Raw genomic sequence first — 23036 nt, 5'->3', positions numbered from 1 at the left:
TTATTTGGGTTATTTACCATACATACTTCTATTTAGAATTTTTTCATATGTGTGTATATATATATATAACCTAATATGTTCAATTTATTATCGATTCATTTTTGAAGGAGCGTAAATAACTTCTTTACGAATATATTCATATGTAGCTATTTATGTGAAATATCTTAATGTATTTTTAATTAATATTATAGTTGACAAATTACCCGGGTTACACTTAACAACAAAACACGAGTTTGGAAATAAGGAAGTGCTGCTAAAATGTAACGACACACAATTCGTGGAAATTATAAAGCAAGATATGTACAATATTGATATGGTGGATAGATTACTTTTGTTAATAAACTCAATATATGGGTGTACTGATTTTCATTTCAAAGGAAGTAAAACATATCTTTTTGGATCACGTATGTCAGGTCTAGCACTTCAAAATAGTGATGTGGATTTATACTTTTCTATCGGTAACATTAATATTTTATATATATATATATATATATAACATTATATATACTAGATGATCCTCGTGCACTTCGTTGCCCATTAAAAATATCGACTCTATATGATTCAAAATTATTGTATAATTTGTGTTTATACCTGGATAGTCATGATCAAAACTTCCCATGACAAATTTCCGTGGATTTACTCTATTTTAATCTTTATAAAAGATTTTTAACAAAATTATTTAAAATATAGGACAACAAAATGAAGGATCACTTATCAATAAAAAGTCTATAGCCTGTAGATATGTGGGATAGTGTATAGCTTTCTGATGGTAAAAAAAAAAAAAAAATGGAAAAAAGTTAAATAGCGTCGTCACAAAATGGCAATAAAAAAAGCTTGTTCTTTAAGGAAAGATTATTTATATTATGTACCCCTTTTAACCCTTGTATTTATATGAATTTGAAAAATCTTTTCTTAGGAGTTTTTGCATCATGAATTGAACTTACTAATCAAATTTCATACTCATAGCTTTAGTGGTTTCAGGAGATTTTTTCATTTTCACTTTAGGTACTTGTTTTTTCACCGTGGTATCACAGCAAATATACCTAAAGTGTATTTTAATTAATCCAAATATCAAATAAGGTAATTAAATTGAAACCAAGAACTCGGATATATCTTTTTTTTATATCCCAAATTTCTTCTTATCTTCTTATTTAATCGAATCCTATAAAATAGATGATTTGAGTGTGTGAACTTTGTACCTACATCAACATTGTTGGCGTGATTAATCAATTTGTATTGGGATCCTATTTTTGGAGTTTTAAACACGATTTATAATAATCTGATAAATTAATCAAACCCTGTGTATTTTTTTATTTAGTTTGCTGTAAAAATTTAAACAAGAATAGTTCAATATTTAATTTTTGATTAAATTCTATAGCTGGAACTTTTGGTGGAACATTAAGTTATGATCATAATGGTCAAATTAAACTAGTACGGTACTTTGGAAAAATGCTTCGTAGTAAAAAAAATGAATATAGAAATATACAACAAATAACTAGAGCACAAGTTCCAATAGTGAAATTTGTACATGTCCCTACTGGCCTAAATTGTGATTTATCTTTTAAAAGTGGCATCAGCACACATAACAATAAATTAGTCAGGTAAATTATATACATTACCATTATTGAGTAAATTAATAAATTAATATTCTTAGTTTGTTTTGAAAATTCAGATTGTATTTATCATTGAATGAACGTGTTCATTGGGTAGTTTGTGCAATTGTTAAACGTTGGGCGTTACAAAATGATGTGAAAAGTCATAGTATGTTTACTACCTTCGCTTTAACATGGTTAGTTATATTTTATTTGATGGCTGTTGAAGTTGTACCTCCATTAATATTACTCAGAGAACATGCAGATTCTTCAAAAAGTACATTTGGATCAGATTTCATGTTTATAGAAGGTACATTGATTTTTTTATCCATATTTATGTATACGTATACTTGTATTAAAATTGCAACTAAGTTTAATTAAATGTGCCTATTTTAATAACTGTAGGTGTATACAGTATACATTTTACAAATACCTATAATATTATATCACAAATTAATTGATTTGTTTTATTTTTATTTTAGATTGGGATTGTACCTTCTGCACTCTAGAAAAAGCCAAACAATTTTGGAAAGTACCAATGATTTCTTGTTGGGACTTATTATTTGGATTTTTTAAATTTTATTCAAACTTTGAATATCTTAAGAAATTTGTTTTTTGTCCAGCTATTGGAAAGATTATATCTAAGGACAATTTTTATAAAATTGCAATCTTAAGACCCGATATTATAGGTTTAAAAAAAAAAAAAAAAGGCAACCTTACTGACTGGTGTGCAACATTAAACAATAATTTTCAAGGTGAAGGTCTTGCACTACAAGATCCTTTTGATCTTTTTAACAATTTAACAAAATGTATAGAGCTTAGAAAGCTAAAAACTTTCTCTCATTTATGTAATAAAACCATGGAATTTATGAACAATTAAGTTCAAAAAAAATATTATTTTTAATTTTTATAATTAATACAATAACATTTAGCTTGATAAATAATTAATAAATATTATAACAAGTTTTTAACTATTAATTCACATTTTAGATTCTAAGTGGAGAAGCTAATGTAATTATTCTAATACGATGTGTGTGTATTTTTTTTTTTATATTTGTCGTCACTTTTTGAAGCAGTACATATGATTCTATTTTTAACTTTGAAGCTAGTTTTTGGTAGCAAATTAGATCTAGTTAGTATTTTAAGGGACAAAAGTAAAACATTTATGTACTTTAATGATCGGATTTAACAAAAACCAAAATTAAGGAAGGATGAAAAGTTTTACGTAACGTAATTGTATTTGTATTTTTAATTGTATTTGTTATTATATTTGTTAGTTTTTAGTAATTGACAAAATTGATATTGTTTTTTGGTACAACTTAAAAACGAATAACCATAGATACTTGAAATTTTCACCTTATTATATTTAAATTATAATTTTTTCACATGTTTAAATTTTAAATCTATTTTAAAAAGCCTTTATAGTAATTATTTGACATTTTGTTGAGTTTTTTTTTAATTTCAATAAAAAAATATGTACTTGATCAAAGTTTTAATATTTAATATAAGATTAAAACAAAAACATTTACTGGGAAGTCACATGAATTTTGAAGTTAAACATTGGATAACCACTTATGTAGATTCTTCTTCTTCTTCTTCTTCTTCTTCTTCTTATTATTATTATTATTTTATTTTTATTCTTTTCAATCGATTTATAATATTTTGTTGTAATTAAAAAATTAATAAGATTTGGAGATACTTAAAATATTTATCAATTTCTTATTTTATCATCATATAATTTTCGAAATATTTTTATTGTTTTTGAGCTGTTTATAAATATTATTAATTTTAGTAAAAGTAAAAACTTCTTAATACTTTTCTAAATAATTGAGAAAAACAAACTAAAAATTAAGGGAAAAACGGGAAATTTTACGCACACTCATTTTTCGACAAAATCGATTTTGGTTTTTGATGTAACTTTAAAACAAATGACCATAGATACATGAAATTTTCACCTAATGTTTATATAAGTATATTCTATCCACCATGCAATTTTCAAAAAATTTCGACTTAAGTTGAACTATTCATAGGCATTTCAAATTTTCGATCATTATTAGTTTTTTAAAAATTAATATCGATAAAAATTTATTTTTTAGGTAGAAAAGCTTGAAAATTTAATACAAGGCTCTTAACATATTGTTACAATAGCAATTGAAAAATAAAAGAAATTCATAGTCACAATTTTTTTTTATAAGCATTCAAAGTTTGAATTTTGACAAAATACGTAAAAATCACGAAAATTCACAAATTATTTTAAGCTAGAAATTCATAAAAAATTTTCTTTTTAAATCTAAGATTTAAAAATTTAATACAAGATTCCTTACAAGTTTTTCAATCTTTATCACAAATAAAAATTCCACCTGAAATTCAAATTAAATTTTTATGAGCATTTGAAATTTAAATTTTTACAACATTGGATTTTCACTTTTAGCGATTTCCTTATTTTGGTGTAACTCTAAAACAAATTACCACAGATACTTGAAATTTTGACTGAATGTTTATATAGGCGTGTTATATATTTGATAAAATTTTCAAAATATTTAGATTTGTTTTGAGCTGTTTACTGACATTTTAATTTTTAAACTTTATTAGTTTTTTTTTCTATAAATATCGATAAAAATGTATTTGTTCGGTAGAAAAGCTTGAAAATTTAATACAAGGCTTCTAACACATTGTAACAATAGAAGTTAAAAAATATTAAAAATTCGTACGCACAATTTTTTTTTATAAGCATTTAAAGTTCAAATTTTGACTAAATACGTAAAAATTACGGCAATGTTCAAATTATCTTAGATAGAAATTTATAAAAGTTTTTCTTTTTAATTCTAAGATTTGAAAATTTAATACAAGGCTCCTAACATATTTTTACAATAGAAGTTGAAAAATAAAAGAAATACATAGTCATGATTTTTTTTTATAAGCATTCAAAGTTTGAATTTTTACAACATATTATGTAAAAATCACGAAAATTCGTAAATTATTTTGTGCTAGAAATTCATAAAAAATTTTTCTTTTATATCTAAGATTTGAAAATTTAATACAAGGCTCATTATAAATTTTTACAATAGCAATTGAAAAATAAAATAAATATATAGTCACAATTTTTTTATATAAGCATTTAAAGTTCAAATTTTGACTAAATACGTAAAAATCACGAAGATTCGCAAATTATTTCAAACTAGAAATTCATAAAAATTTTTCTTTTTAAAATTAAGATTTGAAAATTTTTAATAATCTATAATATATCCTAGACAGATAAACCGTCTTCGCTCAGAATCGTTTTTCGTATACAATGATATAATATCATTGGATTCAAATTTAATTCCATCCATTACAGTAACCCACTTGTAACCTACTGTACAGCAGAGCGACATACACGACTTACCCGCTTTTTAGTGTTTTTTTTTCTATAAATGTTAATACAAAATATTTTGCTAAGTTAGAATGTTTGAAAATGTAATACAAGGCGCCTCATAAGTTTTTTCTATAGCAGTTCAAAAACATTACAGAAACCAACATAGACATTTTATTATTTTTTATGAATATTTAAAATTAGATTTTGACAACATTCATCATAACCACGACTATTTAAAAATTACGCCAAAGTTAAAAAATTTAAATAGTTAAGTTTGTTTATTTGTATTGTTCAGGATTGAACATTTTTTACAAGGTTTATATTTGTAACCGAAAAATCAAAAGAATATATTTTCTTATAATATATTTACTTAATTGTTCATTTTAATGGAAACTATGATTATGATTTAAAAATATTATTTGTGGGACTGGTGACCTAAAACATCTACGTTCATCATAAATTTTATTAAAGGTGCTCAATGATATTTTTACAAAATATTTAGATACATTTCAAGCTATTGCCTAGGGAATAATACCATTAACCTATTCACAATATATTCTGCGGTACGGTGTTATTGGCCCAAAATTCAGGTAATAACAATAATATCAAAATATCATTTAAATATACACCATTATATCAACTAAAAATTAATAATATAATATATCTATGTAATATTTTTGGAAAAATTTAAATCAATCTACCGTTATATTATCAGTGAAATAAATTACTTTTATACGAACATCAAAAAACACGACATACAAATATAAATCAATTTTGATTTTCTAAACGACAGCCTCTCTTTTGAATCGTTTTTCATATTTAAAATATAACATATTTGTTCACACCAAAGCAATAATCTGCGTTTCGCAGTCTGCTCTTAATTAACCTCCCTTCTCACCCACACGCCTATCGTTCCGTTAATTGTAAATTATTATAACTGTTGTGTTTATTTATTCTTTTTGTGTTTGTGTTCAATTTAATGAGTTATCGGTCGACCTGTTGCCTCATATTATCATAGATCTATGATTATTATCATATACTTATCTATCGACTATCTTAAGAATTGTATTATTTACGTTCTACGGCCAACGCACCATTATTATTATTTAATATTTATTATTATTTTTCTACAATTATTCTGTTATACATCTTCAACCAATTGTTGGTTCTATTGTTCCTAAATAATGTATGTATATGCTTCGTGTTCAACCTAAAAATAAAATCCATTTTTACAATGTAATTCTTCGCATTATTTTTATTGTTATTACCAACTTCAAAGTTGGTCCTGCAGCGCTTAAGTCCACCAGCAACTGAGTTGTGTGAGAGGCCGTCCAGTTCGTCTAGCTTGAATTTGCTGACTTGATAGCTGGGCATCGGTGTCGGTTCCCTATGTCATGTGCGTTCTGTGTTCATTGCACATTCGATCACAGAGATCCCTTCCCCATAATTAAACTGTATCATTCCGACTTCCTCGCGTGTTATCAGCTCTCGTCCTCGTATCGTAGGCGTCGTCGTGCTGCAGTCCGGTTGCCGAGATAGGCAATTACCGTGAGGTAACCGATACTAGGCGTTTGTTTTGAGCATTCAAAAAATCCACATAACATTTGGTCTTGGTCGATACTGAGTAGTCCTTCCCTCTTTTATTTTTTTATTTGAAAAATTTAACACCATCCGTTATTAGGTACTGTAACTCACTATGCAGTCTGCTGCACTTATTTTAAAGCAGAGATATACCCACTTTATCTTTTTTCAGGTTATTTGAGTATTTAAGTCTATTATTTCAGTAATTTAAACTTCATCCGTGAAGTTCTTAATTTATAAATTAAATAACAAAATTGTATTTTATTGGTAGATTGAAGTTTTTTGATATTATGTACCTACTTATTAATGATTTTCAACTTCAGTCGTAAATATTATTAAGCTGTAGGTACTCTTTTGGTATTTTTAGCATTTATTATACACAGTAAAAATTACTATCTATACGATTACCTTATACAATTATCCTAATATTTGGTATTACGTTTTATTTTATAGAAATTCATATTCAAATATTTTGTTTTTTTTTTCATTAGTGAATTATAAATAATTAATAATTCATTTGTCTTTATTGGATTTTAATATTGTTCATCGCAATTTAATTTAGTTATCAATTTTTATGTTAACGATATAATGATATCAATGTTGTACTTACTGTTGATAGTAATATAATAGTAATAGCTTACCACTATTTTTTTTTTTTTTTTTTTAATGAAGACTTCGTTAGTTACTGATATGCTTCAGCTGGTGCTATGCTAGTATTAATGATTGGCGTGATTTAAAAAAGATACATTTAAATTATGTTTTAAAATATAAAATAATTACCTTCTCAAAAAGAAGTTTATTTTTACCAAAAAATAGTTCAATTATAAATTAATAATTTATTTTTATTTTTCCCCTTATTTACGCCGCACTGATTGGTATTAATACTTTTTATTCAGTCTACGATCTATATTTTTTCTAGAAAGTATAGGTATGTATCATTAACAAAAACGAACCAAAGAAAAAAAACATTCGCTTCACCGATGATTTATTAAATAACTATAACTAGGTTGTAAAAAAGACTATACATTATACGTACAATATAAATAAAAATTGAAATATATACGAATATTTAAATATGGTATAACGCTGAAAATTGAAACATCTGTTTAAATACCATATGCTTTCAGACGTATATTGAATTGTCATCAAGCGAACGCCAAGCAGTCATACTTATCACATTAATGCATTCAAACGTATGGTACACGTATTCGTATTTTAGATTTAGTCATTGTAGAATTGTATTGGTGTATACAATTTGTTACATTATACAACATTTATTTTTATAATGGTAAGTGAATTAATATTGAATTATTAATGAAAATTATTGTTGAAATAGATGTTTATTTAATGATTTTAAATTAATTTAGTGACAAAAATGAATACAACATCAATAAATACTTATTAATTTATCGAATATAATAATGGTTTTAGAGAGGTGAATTGAAACTATAAAATTATTTTGTTGGATAATTATATTCTTCTTCTTCTTCTTTATATATACCAGATAAAGTATACCTAATAATATGAATATATGATATACCTAAAATACTATTTATTCAGAAATATAATTCTATTTATGAAATATTTGTTTATACTCGATAGCAGAGCCGGATTAAGTACGGATCAGAGCCGCCCTGGAGCAATATATATTTGATAGGTACTTCTTATCAAAAAGTCATCAAAACAATTTAATATGTATTTCATGTAATATTATACATTTATATGAATCTGTTGAACAATTTAATAAAAATACAACTGGTACCTTATATTATTACGTAAATAACTACTTCAAGCTTAAAACGTCAAATTATCAAAATCTTTAATTTATACATATATACAGTATACACACTCATTATAAATATTAGGATTAAAGTAAATACAATATAATAAAAAGAAAAAAACTAATACCCATGTTTAACAAATATGTTTTTTCTTCAACTTGACTGTAGAAAAAGTATTAAATGTTTCTCCTTAAATTTAATTAAACTTAATTTCTCTAACTATTTTACACTCGATGCACAGTATTGACAAATCTGACATTTTCTCTTAGTCTAAAGATGATCTTAAATATATTTTCATTTCTTTTCAAAAACCGAAAATAAACGTTCGTCGCTAGCATTTGAAGATGGTAGACTATAGATAATTCTTAAAATAATTTCTATGTTGGGAAATTATATTTCTTATGATGATGTTATTAAAGTTTTATGCAATGCAAAAAATGATTTCTTTTTTTTAGCTAAAATATTTTCCATTATACTTTTAAATTGCATTAATTCTTCTCCCAAGTCACTTTCTAAATATATATTATAAAATTCAACTAGATTCCTACTTTTTTTTCGAATGTTATCTAATGATTCGTTTCAATATTTAATAAAAATCCAAATTTATTATTTAATTCAGTGTAACTTTCCATTCTTCTATTTAATTCAAAAATTAATTTATCAATATTTTCTAAAAATGTTTCATTTTTCATTTTTTCACTTCCCATAAAAATAACGTCCAAAGTGTTCTTAAAAAACTACTACTCGATTTAATTTTGGAAAAAAACATGTGTACAATATTTAATATTTGTGTTACAAAAGTTATATGCCACCCTGGAGCAAAAGCTTCTTTTGCATCTGTATTAATCTAGCTCTGCTCGATCTGCTAAATCTGGTAATTAAAATATAATATATATAAGTGGAGGCCAACATACGTCCACTAGCCATATGGATAAATACAATGATATCAAGAGCCAAAATGTTAAAAAATAAATTTTATAGTTTTATAATTTTATCGATAATAAGTATATAATGGTTTTGTTTTTTTAATAAGACGCGAGCCGCAAGTTGGTCACCCCTTATAAATGAGACTTTATAATGATACGAGAGTTTGATAAAGTCACAATATATAATAGTACTGATTACGTATGGTCTGTGCATGCTCTAAGGGGATTTGGAAAATGATTGATAAATTAAGCCATTATATTTAAATAAAATATCTGCCTCGACTTTCTAAAGTTGTTTTAGAAAATTTAGTGATAAATATGAATTACAACTAATCATTGAAATATATTTTATATTTTAATAATAATTTAATTCCTATTTTCAGGAAAACTTTTTATGGAAAAATAGAAATGGATACATTGCGGTGTGGTTATCTTTCTGTTTTATCGTGTCGTTAATAACTATCATAATTTACTTCACTATTGATGAGTCTAAATATTCTAAACAACAAATTATAAAATCAGGATCACTTAAATTTGAAACATTATTAAAAAATAACCAACTTGATTTTAAAGCAACTTGGGTTTCAGGTAGGTATATAAAAATGTATATATTATATTTTTTATAATTTATTCAATTAACCATGTTAACCTTCAAACACTTAATAGCCGACTGTTTAATGTACAACCAAGAATAGGTTGAACACAGGATATCCTACAACTTAGGCACCGCACTCGGACCCAATCAAGAAAGATAAACTACATAATATAATTAATTTTATGAAACGAACAAAATTTTTCATTCTTATATTAACATATATTGATATATATATATATATATATATATATATATATATATATATATATATATATATATTATTTTTATTAAAAAAATTTAATTCAATTATATAAGCCAATCTTTTTATTTAACCTCATAATTCATAACCTGCTTGTAACTAAATAACTTTGTTATCGAAGTTATTTTTTGTGATCAATAAAAAAAAAATCTACCTGACTATGATGAATCTATAATTTAGACTCTAATTTTAGATTCTGAACGAAGTGATGAATGTATTGATTTTACAATTATGTGTGTTTTGTTTGTTTTTGTGTCTGTGTACAGCATAACTAGTCGAAATAATGCTTCAATTTCAAACTTTGGGGGTCGTTTCCGATGTAAAAGTGAATATCCTTGGTGCATTATAGAGGTCAAAAGTAAACATTTTCCAACAGTTTTCAAAAAAATCGAGAAAAACAAAAAAAAAATGACAGAAAAACGGGAATTTTTACACAAAACCAGTTTTTGACCGAATCGATTTTTTTATATGTTTGTAATTCAAAAACTAATCACGGTAAATACTTGAAATTTTCACAAAATGTTTATGTTAGTTTTATCTATATGCAGTTTAATTTTCAAGCGTTTATAGTTCAAATTTTTACGAAATCTGTCGAAAACACGAAAATTTGCAAGTAATTTTGAAGTTGAAAAATCATAAATTTTTTTGTGTTTATAACTAAATATTAAAAATACAACACTAAGTTTTCCATGAGTTTTCCTTCAAGTAGCTATAGAGAAAACTCGAAGCATCATTATAGGAAAAATTTTAAGTGCTTTTGAATTTTAAATTTTTACAAAATAGTGTAACGATAACGATTTATCCTCAAACGATTTTAAACATTTGTTATTATTCAAAAAGTATAAGTCATAGATACTTGAAAATGTTACCAGTTATTTAGATTGGAATTTACATGATTTATTTTTCAAAATATTTTGACATTTTTTGAAATATTTATAGACAACTGAAATTTTCAATTTTTCTGAAAAATTGTTTTTGAAGTGTCGATAAAATTTTTTTGGCCCTATCAAAATACTTGAAAATGTAATACAAAGTTCCTCATAAGTCATTCTTATAGTGATTAAAAAATTATATGAATACATAGGCATAATTTTTTTATTAGCATTTGAAGTTCAAATATTGACAAAAATTCGTCAAAACCATGAATATTTGCAAATTATTTTGTAGTTTAAAATTTATAAAATTGTTTGTATTTATATCTAAGGATAAAAAATTCAACACTAAGTTTTCCATAAGTTTTTCTTCAAATAGCTATAGAGAAAATTTGAAGCGTCATTATAGGAAAAATGTTTTTAGCGTTTGAGTTTTAAATTTTTATGAAATCACGTAATGATAACGATTTATCTTCGAACCAGGTATATGTATATCTATGATAATATAAGGTATTATGAATTATGATAACTACATGCAATGTTTTTGGAAAAATTGATTAACTATGCCCAAATCTAACCTACCCTAGTCAGAGATCCACCCCACCACCTAATGCACAGCAGAGCGACATCCACATACCCGCTTTTTAGTATTTTAATTTATAATTTCAAATATGCAAAATAGTTTTTGTACGTTTATCAAGGAAAATTATTTCAATATTTTTCTTTTCTATATACCTAATTAATGGCTATCTTCATACAAATGTAAGCATACCACGTTTTATTATTACCGAAACGTAAAATGTCTAATGTTACTAAATTATTTGAAAATAATTTAATCTTTGTTTCAAACCAGTATTTTGTGATTAATTTGAAAATTTGAATATTTAGTACAAGATTTTTCCCATAAGCTTAACCATTTAACAAAAAAAAGTTTACCGGAAAATCAAATGAATTTATGTGACCGGATGAAGTTAGATTATGGAAATTCACCCATAAATTAACAAAATCTGATTCAAAAAATCTATAAAATATAATAAAAGCACGGTTTTTTTTATTAACGTTTTATATTCAAATTTGGACGAAATTATTGATATTTGAACTAAGAATAACAATTTTAGTTATTTTGTTGTAACTAAAAATATTATTCATGAGTACTTGACATTTTTAAAGTAATTTTAATATTTTATGCACATAACAACATTTTCAAAGGTAATGTTTTCTTTTTAAGCATTAATTTAAATTACTGTACCTAGTACTAATCTCTATATTAGAATTTTTAGTACCTATATAAGATAAATTACTTCAATCACAATAATATCATAAAATATATTAACCAATATATCATACCGACAAACGACTTTCGGTCAGAATCGGTTTTGTGTCTTTACAACGATTTTGTATTACTATAGAATTTAAATTTAACCACCCGTTATAGCGATCCTCCACACAGCAGCTAATGTACAGTAGAGATAGGTATACACTTTCCAAGATACCTACACTAGTAATCTACTATACAGCAGAACACACACACCCACACAAACACAAACCCACACACACACAACATACATTATTGTGAAATCAATTAATTTATTAGTTCATCAATTCATATAGAATCTAAAATAATACCAAATTATTATACTTATTATAAAAATGTGTATTGATTTTTCTAACAAACAAAAACTGGGAAACTATGGATCTCTGAAATATTTTTTTCTTCTTTTATTATGTTCAGAAAGTCTGCAATCGACCAATTAGTGTATCATTAGTGACTTTCCTTCATTTTAATATTCCGTTATTGAAAATTTGAAAACAATTAATGAATTTATGTATTTTAAATTTTGTTCACTTACAATATGTGTGATGTTTTAATGCTACCCATGACGCTTGTTTCTATCTTCATTTGTTTCGCTCATATTTCTGAATAAAACATTATAGATAAGTATCTATACCTTGTACCAAATAAGAGCGCACCGGGCGGCCACAGGCAAAACCGGTTTTGTTACGTAAATTTGGTGCGCTCTTATTTGGTACAAGGTATATATGAAAAATTATTTTGTTATTTTAATTTTCTTTGTATTTTTTTTTTTTTTTTGCACGAATTAGATGAAGACATATTGACACATGATGATGACAAAAATATTATTTTATTGGATATTAATAAATCTATTAAATCAATTTTAGCATTCAATTCAATGCAGGTATAAACAATGTACAAGTATCAACTTATAATTGAATGATTCCATAAATGTTAAATGGTGTGTTTATTTAAATTTTAATGTTTCAGCATATGAAATATTGTCATAGATATGAACTTTCAGCAGACAAAAAATATTTATTGATAGCTTATAATCTAAATGAGGTAAATTTTTATTATTATATTATGAGTATATTCTTATTCTAAACTTTATAGTTAGGCTATAAGCCAAACATTTTTTCCATGCAAAATCCTTGCTGTTTTGTAATAAATTAAAATTATCAAAAAATAATTTTAAACATTTCTCTTAGTTTTGAGATTATGGGTATATTTACTGTTAAAAGAATAAAATAAAATTTATTTATCATAATATATATAAATACATAGAACATAGTTGACCTAACCTAACCTATGGACTAAAATTGTTTTTTAATTATTCTTATAATTTAATAAAAATATTAGATAATATTTGAAATAATTCAATTTTGAATTCTTATATAAATAAATAAATAATGAGTTACCAGTGTTTGGTTTATTATGTATTGGTTAATTTTTTAAGCACAATATTGTTTTTCACATATTTACTAGTATATTTTTAAAAAAATAAACGGAGATATGAAAAAAAATAATGATGAAACGGCTATCAAAGCTCCGTTTAAAACAAAATTTTGATTAAACCTAACTCGACTCTGATCATATCATTTTAGAAGGAAATAGCTTTTCTTTCTTTGAAATTTAAAAAGATCGCCTTAGTGGTGGTTAACTTCACTTCGGTACATGACTATTTTCAGTATAACATTTTATTTTCCACTTTTTTGTATTTTTATTTAAGTGTACTGAATAAATAATATTCATACATTCACTCTCTGAGTTTTATTTTATCTGAAATGTTTTTTTTTCATATAAAGAGTTATAGTTATCAAACGACAGCATTGTATGACGTTATCAACATTAAATCTGGGTAAGTCTAAATCATTTAAATAATTAACATATTTATGAGTATATTTTTGGGTTGTTTTGATAATTGTTTTGATAAATACACATTTTTAATAATAATATATGCATCATATAATGACTAAGTTCCTAATAAATAATTATAGGTATTTTAAAGTAGGTATATACATGTAGGTACTAGAATAGTATAGTAATTGTAACAACTCACACGAGGCCATACCCAGATTCGGCGTGGAGTGTACATTGACGAGGCTGGTAAAGGTCGCCAACCCACAGCCGAGATTCGAAAATCGGAGCATGCGGGATTTAATATATAATAAAAATCCAAATTTATTATTTAATTCAGTGTAACTTTCCATTCTTCTATTTAATTCAAAAATTAATTTATCAATATTTTCTAAAAATGTTTAATTTTTAATTTTTTCACTTCCCATAAAAATATTTTTATCGACACTTCAAAAACAATTTTTCAGAAAAATTGAAAATTTCAGTTGTCTATAAATATTTCAAAAAATGTCAAAATATTTTGAAAAATAAATCATGTAAATTCCAATCTAAATAACTGGTAAAATTTGCAAGTATCTATGACTTATACTTTTTGAATAATAACAAATGTTTAAAATCGTTTGAGGATAAATCGTTATCGTTACACTATTTTGTAAAAATTTAAAATTCAAAAGCACTTAAAATTTTTCCTATAATGATGCTTCGAGTTTTCTCTATAGCTACTTGAAGGAAAACTCATGGAAAACTTAGTGTTGTATTTTTAATATTTAGTTATAAACACAAAAAAATTTATGATTTTTCAACTTCAAAATTACTTGCAAATTTTCGTGTTTTCGACAGATTTCGTAAAAATTTGAACTATAAACGCTTGAAAATTAAACTGTATATAGATAAAACTAACATAAACATTTTGTGAAAATTTCAAGTATTTACCGTGATTAGTTTTTGAATTACAACCATATAATAAAATCGATTCGGTCGAAAACTGGTTTTGCGTAAAAATTCCCGTTTTTCTGTCATTTTTTTTTGTTTTTTTTTGTTTTTCTCGATTTTTTTGAAAACTGTTGGAAAATGTTTACTTTTGACCTCTATAATGCACCAAGGATATTCACTTTTACATCGGAAACGACCCCCAAGTTTGAAATCGAAGCATTATTTCGACTAGTTATGCTGTAAACAGACACACACACACACAAAAAAAAAAAAAACACACACATCATTGTAAAATCAATACATTCATCACTTCGTTCAGAATCTAAAATCAAGCATAACATTTTTTTTTTTGGGTTTTGTATACCTTTAGTATATATCCTTATATCCCTATATACCTTTATAATTGCCAATTATTTTATTTTATTTTATTAGGAAACAAGTAACACTTAGAGACACAAATCATAATCCAAGAAAAATAATGATCGCCAAATGGTCTCCTACTGATTCAAGTCTTGTAATTGTTGACAACTACAATATATATTATATTCCTACAGTCGCAAAACCAAATCATGCTAAACAAATAACTTTTCATGGATCTGAAGATTTCTATAACGGCATCCCTGATTGGGTGTATACAGGAAAGTCTATTTATTTAAAATTAGTGATATCCGACATTAAAAACTTCGCACGTGAAAAAAATAATCTACATTTTTTTATGAAATCATCTTTATGGTCGTATTTATACAAATCAAACATTTGTATTTGTATGGGTAGACACTCTATATAATATTATGTAGGTATCTATCTAAATCTCATATTTAGTTCGTCTAACTTTCAGAATATTTTAAATTACCGTATGATCTAGAATATAATATGCTAGGCTATAATATATTTTAGTTGGATTTTATCTGATCTCAGTGATATACCTATTAAAAAGTCTGAAATAATGAAGTGCGTGTAACTTTTAGTATGGGTGATAAGTCAGTCACCCACTAGCCACTCGTGTAAGAAAAATAAAATCAATAAATTCACTTCACCCCACCTATCACAGTAATAAGACGTATTAGTCAATAATACTTCAGAATATCTATTAATAATAATACTAAATAATATAGAAATATAGAACTTAAAATACATATGTATATATAAATATAAAGTATATTTATTCACAAAAGATTTTTCTTAAATAATTTTAACAATATCATAATACAACACTTTTATTGTATAAGTATTGTGATAATTTTTTAAACGTTTTAGAAGAAATCTTTGGATCAAATTCTGCAATGTGGTTTTCTACTCAGGGAAAACATTTGGCCTACGCGACATTTAATGAAAAATTGGTACCAAAGGTATATTTACCAACATATGGCATACCAGATACTATGTACGACCAATACAGCAGAATTTTCAGTTATCGTTATCCAAAAGTATTATATCAAAATAGTATACTTCTAAATTTAATAATATAATAATTTAAACAATAAAATATTCAACATTATAGGTTAATGACCCTAATCCAACTGTTGAATTATTCGTTCAAGTTCTAAATATAACAAACGATGAACTCATATCTATACCAGTAAAACCATCAAAACAATACACGTAAGTACCGGTAACAGATGATATTCAATACCTAGTCTGTGTGTGTACTGCGTACGGTGTACCTATATACATAAGTTATAATATACATGATACGGGTATAACACGATTACGAACATTTTACTTTTTTTTACAACACAATTGCGAACGAATGTCGCTTATCGATGAATTTATTTCTTTAGCTGAAAACCGAACGATGGCGAATGTTTTTTTAGGCTACGTTGTCAAGCTTATATTTCAAAATGTATATATTATATAAAAATAATATAATGTGACATTATAACTACGTTACAAACTAAAATAAAATTATACAAAATAATAGGTAATGGTTAAAATGTTGATTGATTAAAAAAAAATTCTATATGAATATTAATAATACTGTTCAATAATGTTTAATAAGTTACAAGCAAATAAATTTAAAACATTTAAATTGTTTTTAAAATGTTTTCTCTATATTTTTATTTTTTATAAAATTTTTTTCCTTGGTAGGAATTTTCAATTTTTTATAAATATAAAATTAGATTATTTTGGATTTTATAATCATTTAAATTTTTTATGTTGATTCAATTCTAGATTTATCTTTTTTGGCCATAGGATTATGTACTTTGTTTTCAATAGAATTTATTATTGTCAAAGTTCGTGCCTGTGTTTATTTTAAAACTGAAAACATTGTGTGTGCTGGTGGTTTTGAAACTGACTTAAAATAATTTATAATATAAAATCTTTTTTATAATATAAATATAATTTACTAACAACGAATCTGGCAATGCTGTACCGAAAAAGTCAGGTAAAAAGTTCTCAATCGTGATGCGAGAAAAGGTGCGTTTGCAATCGTTCCATACGCAATCGTATGTCACCCACATGATAGGTACATAATTAATTTCTCAAATACCTACTTCTATTCTAAAATCGATAAATATAAAACACTAAACCAGGAGACTGGCAACTTTATAGGCGAACTGAAGATCGGAAAAATCAAAATTATCTCACTAAAAAAGTCAAAATTTTACTCGAAGAATAGAGAATAGCATCATACCAAAATTACCTCTCTACAATTCATCTTTCGTACTCAAACTTATGGCTCGCTACCAGATGTTTAATGATATCAAACTCCGGTGTTATACCTCCGTTAAAATTGGATAATGTCAACAAATGTTGAAAAATGTGAAGTTTTTGCCAAAATTCTAGAAAATACTTTCTTGCCGAACAATATTATAGATATCGAAACAGAAGCTGCGGTGTACAACAAACTAGCTAAACCCGATATTCTTCCTCAAAACATACTTTCGTATACCACTCCTACTGAAATCAATGAAATAACAAAAAGATTACCAAACCAAAAAACTCTAGGACATGACCTCATCACAAATAATTTTTAAAAAAAAGCAACTATATATGTATATATTTATTTTATTCAATTCATTTTTAAAAATCGGTCATTTTCCAACTCAATGAAAAAAAGCTTTAATTATAATGATAAAAAACCTGGAAAAGATAACACAAACCCTAACAATTACCGCTCAATAAGTCTAATATCTTCAGTTTCCAAAATATTCGAAAAAATCATATGCACCAGGTTAATAAACCATTTAGATTCAATTGAAGTTATTCCGCATCATCAATTTGGTTTTACCAAAATATTCTACTAGACAACAACTTCTCCGCCTAACCGATCACATAAACAATGGTTTTGAAAAAAAACTTCACACTGGTGCAGCTTTTTAGATATTGCACAAGCATTTGATCATATCTGGCACAACGGGCCAAATGCTCAAATTAAAAACATTAAATACCCATCCGCCAATCTTCAATATAATTAAATCCTTCCTCCGTGATCGTTGTTTTTCGCATAAATGACACCAACTCAGTTACAAAAAATAACAGCTCGTGTTTCCCAAGGGTCCAAAATTCTTCCCCTACTTTTTAATTTATACATCGTGGATTTCTCTACTACATCTAACCAAAAACTTTCTTTTTACGATGACGATAGTGTTGTCTATTCAAGCTCCAGTGATGCTCACATTGTCCACTGAAGATATGCAGTAGTGGGTGAAAAAATAGAATATTATCTTAAACCCTTCAAAAAGCATAGCAGTATTATTCACAAGTCGTCATTCCAAAACCCCTGCTTCTAGTGATTAATGGCAACAACATATCCTGGTTTCCAACTTTAAAATATCTAGGAGTTATCTTAGATAAAAAATGAACTTAGAACCCCCACATTTCTTCAAAATTACAAGGCTACCAACGACTTAAAATTCTCTACCCTTTAATCAACCATCAAACCACCTTAAGTTGGAATTGCTCCCTGCTTCTTGACAAGCAAATTCTACGAACATTAGTTCTTTTTGCTGCCCCCATTAGGGGAAACTGTACCAAAACCTACATAAATAAGATTCAAGTCTTCCAATTCAAGATATTATGTATAATATCCAACGCGCCTGGGTTCATCAGAAACGAAGCACTTCATACCGACTAATAACTCCCAACATTTAAAACCTACATACAAAATATCACGATAAATTTTTTTGGCCAACTTAATAACGCCAAAAGCGCGAATCAATTCAAACTCTGCTATAAGCCTACTCTCCGGCGTCTCAAGCGTGGATGATGCATGATGCCCTATCTCAACACCAATACATATATCAATAAAAAAAGGAAAATAAATATTACACCTAGACAAATTAATTATTATTTCTTGTATCATTATATATTTATTTATCGATGTAAATTACTGAATTTTTTTGTAAATATTGTAATTAATTACGCTTACCAATTATTCTAAATGTTAAATATTATTATTATATTATCAATAAGTTTTGTTATGTATTATATTATATATATTACATATTATATTATATTAATATAAATATTATACATATTATACAGACATTTATCGTTAACAGTATATTAAATCGTAATGACATACATTAAAGTTCTACTCGCTAATAACCGATGGACAGTTCCCACCGATTGTAATATGATATTTATGATTATTGTTAATATTAACGGTATACGTGTAATATCATATAATATGAATGCTGAATATGCAACATCTCTTTCCTTAAAAAAAATCAATAGTATTTTGTGTATTACTTAATTACTATGTTAATGAGTTAGTAAGTTTAAATTACATTTATTATAATCACTTGGAGAATATCGCTGAGGTAGTTTTCTAGATCTAATTGGTCTGGGTGTTTTATTTATTATTGTAGGATCAGGATTTTGTTTTGCACCTACTGTTTCGATATTTTCAGTATTTTCATTTGTTTGTCTAGCGGGTGTAAGTGAAATTGAATTATTCGCTGGTATAAGCGATTTATCAATGAGTTATTGATCATTGTGTCTCTTTCAAATAATTCCGTAATCGAGCTTTATACATCGTGTGTATTGAAACTAATGGATTTGATAATTTTACCCTTTTGCCATTTATTGTTATTATTCCTATAATCTCTAGCTAAAACATTATCGCGTGAATTAAATGATACTATCCTATTACCACTATTGTTTATTTGTGATATTTGTCGTTCAAAAACGATAGTGGGATCTGCAACAATAATGTCATCTTGGAATATACCTATGCCCTCAATACTTGCTGCGGAAGTTTCCATAGCTTTTTGAAACTCCCCTACTGATGACTTTATTTCAAAAGGGTTACGTGTTTAGCTAAATAAACCTTTATGTGTATTAATATTGTTATATTTTCGATCAGATTCTTTAATAACCATTTGTTGGTATGCGTTTTTTAAATATATTTTCGAAAAATATTTTGAATCACTAACATTTGCGTTTAAATGTTCTATTTTTGGAAGAGGGTATTCAGTCCATTCAAATACCGGATTTATTGTTATTTTAAAATCACCACAAATTCTAACCGTTCTGGTTTTAATATTGGTACTATTGGAGTTGCCCATTCAGTGTGGTCGACGGAAACTAAAATGTTTGACTAAACGCTCAATTTCGGTTTTAGCTTTTCCCTTTAAGGGGGCTCCAGCGTATCATGTTTTAAGGAGTAATATTTAGGCAATTCACATAACATGAACATTTGGGCTATGTCTATGTGTGAGTAGTAAATGAACATTAGTGTGTGTAATCCATTATCGCGTGCCACGGACATTCGGTCGTCGACAGTATTACGAATTCCCAGAACTACGTATACCTAATTAAAATGGCAATATATCATGTTCAATTGCGCGCGTTATCTTTTACCACGGTTTAAGATATATCGTATATATTATATATTAGTATTATATATATTAGTATTATATTATTATTATTATATATTAGTATATATTATATATATAGTATATCTTAAACCGTGTCTTTTACTATTATATTACCTACTAACTACTCGGCTTTCGCTGCAATTCGCAAAAATGTACAATTACATTATACTACACAAGAGAATCACTTTGTTATTTCATAGTTATTAACTATTACATTGCTTAACATTTTTATACAAATACAATTATTAAAAAAGTAGTGTTAAAAACCATCCCCGATAGGAAAAGGAAACTCACGTTCATTTACTAAATCAATTAATTCTAAAACCATATAAAAAAAAATAAAAAATAAAAAACTTAAAAATTGATACATTTTTTTTCTCGAAATATTCAATATAGCCAATATGTAAATTTGATTTTCAGAAAAATTTATAGGTTAAAACACTTATTTAAGTCAAAAGGCTGATTTTTTAAAAATTTTTTAAATATAAATATTTTCGTTAGGTAAATTATAATATAATTTATAGTTTATACATCACAAATTATTAAAATAAATACAATAAAAAATTAATAAAATTTAACATGCACTTATTTAAAAATGTTCTTATAAAATATTTTTTTAAAACTTTATTATTATTTGAAATTACAAGGTTTCTAACATAATCTAGATCGTAATTTACATAACGAAAATATTGATAGTGTTATTATACTTTGTATTTCCTTGAAATTTAAATATATGTGGGTTGTATTAAATTTGGAAAAATATAATTATTATTGTCGCCCATTAGTAATGTTCTATACCTATCCAATAATCTTTATCGGCTAATTGTTTCCGACTTCCGAGAATCTATGACGGCCGGTCGGCAGCCGCGAGCCGCCGCAGAAATAAACTCTCGCACGCGCAGGAACATGTCAATACTTTACGAAAAGTGAAATATAATATTCATGTTTGCAATGCTATAAAAACTACTAAAAGCGGTAGTAAATTAAACATACTTCCTGAAGGCCGATTGTAATTTTGAAAAAATGGTTGAATTTATAAACTTCTAGACTATGCTCTTTAGGAATCACTTTTTCGATTTAAAATTAGATGTGCCAAAAATAAATACAAATGTAACGTAATTATTTCATGGAATTTTTGAAAAAAAAATCGTTATTTTAAGGTCTTTTAAAATTGAAAATTGAAAATCGACTTCCTAAATAACCTAGATATTTTGTCAAAGAGTTCATACATGTATAAAAAATTAAAATCGGACATTCCAAAGTATGTGTAATTTACTACCGCTTATTGGTCTAAAACGCTTGAAAAATTCGTCTGCTGCGACCCCCTTGATGTTTAAGAAATAGACCTAGGTTTGTAAAATTTAGGTACCACCCCAGCTTTGATGTTTAATGACATTTCATATTTATTAAAAATGCCTATTTTATCTTTAAAAACTTTTCTATATTTTTTTATAATACTATCGACACTTACGTCATTTTCAATACTAAACAAGGTAAAATATTTTATATTTTGTATATCATTTCGATCTATTAGTGGAGGACCACCATTGTCGATAACATAAAGGTACATTGTAAATTTTTTATTTTGGTACACCGAATCGACAAATATTTTTCTCATCGGTTTAATGTCGTTGCCGACGTAATCAGATAGCGAAATATCGTTTTTTTTTTTTTTTAATTTGATATGACTAAACAGTTGATGATATAATGTTTTTTAAACTAGACTGTGTTGTGAACCGGTATCAATTTCAAAGCTTACATTATTGTTTTCTACGATTAAATTTACTGTAAACGATTTCACCTCTTTATTTTGAGAATTTTGATCAATTATGGAAAAAAAAGTATTTGAAAGATCATAATTAACTGTTTCATTATCATCGTCGTTATCATACAAAAATTTATTTTGTGTTATATTATTTTTCCTTTCTTTCTTACCCATTTTACGGCTGGAACCCGACTGAGCACGATTGACCTTTTTCACAACCCGATTGAGCATGGTTGGAATTAAGCAATAGGAATACTGAGCACGATTGACCTTTTTCACAACCCGATTAAGCATGGTTGGAATCAAACAATTGGAACCCAAAAAAACCCAAAAAAACAACACGATTGAACACGAAAATAGGTGCGACGTTGCCATTTTGTATCGTATAATATTAATAT

General features: G+C 26.1%; 1 protein-coding gene across 1 annotated transcript in view; it reads left to right on the top strand.

The window, feature by feature from the left end:
* The first annotated feature begins 7688 nt into the window (after positions 1 to 7688).
* The window catches only part of LOC107165188 (venom dipeptidyl peptidase 4-like), a 29671-nt gene continuing 14323 nt past the window's right edge, over positions 7689 to 23036 (top strand). The window contains exons 1-8 of the mRNA XM_089216463.1: positions 7689 to 7816; positions 9619 to 9823; positions 13065 to 13159; positions 13246 to 13320; positions 14064 to 14116; positions 15481 to 15686; positions 16306 to 16475; positions 16550 to 16650. Of these exons, the coding sequence (XP_089072589.1) occupies positions 7814 to 7816; positions 9619 to 9823; positions 13065 to 13159; positions 13246 to 13320; positions 14064 to 14116; positions 15481 to 15686; positions 16306 to 16475; positions 16550 to 16650 (908 nt within the window). The 5' untranslated portion in view covers positions 7689 to 7813. The remainder of the gene's footprint in view (positions 7817 to 9618; positions 9824 to 13064; positions 13160 to 13245; positions 13321 to 14063; positions 14117 to 15480; positions 15687 to 16305; positions 16476 to 16549; positions 16651 to 23036) is intronic.

Source organism: Diuraphis noxia, unplaced genomic scaffold (assembly GCF_037042655.1).
Source record: "Diuraphis noxia isolate RWA-SAM2 unplaced genomic scaffold, SU_Dnox_SAM2 contig0001, whole genome shotgun sequence".
Taxonomy (NCBI): domain Eukaryota; kingdom Metazoa; phylum Arthropoda; class Insecta; order Hemiptera; family Aphididae; genus Diuraphis; species Diuraphis noxia.
The sequence above is the reverse complement of the archived record's forward strand: the minus strand, read 5'-3'. Positions and strand labels throughout refer to the sequence as shown.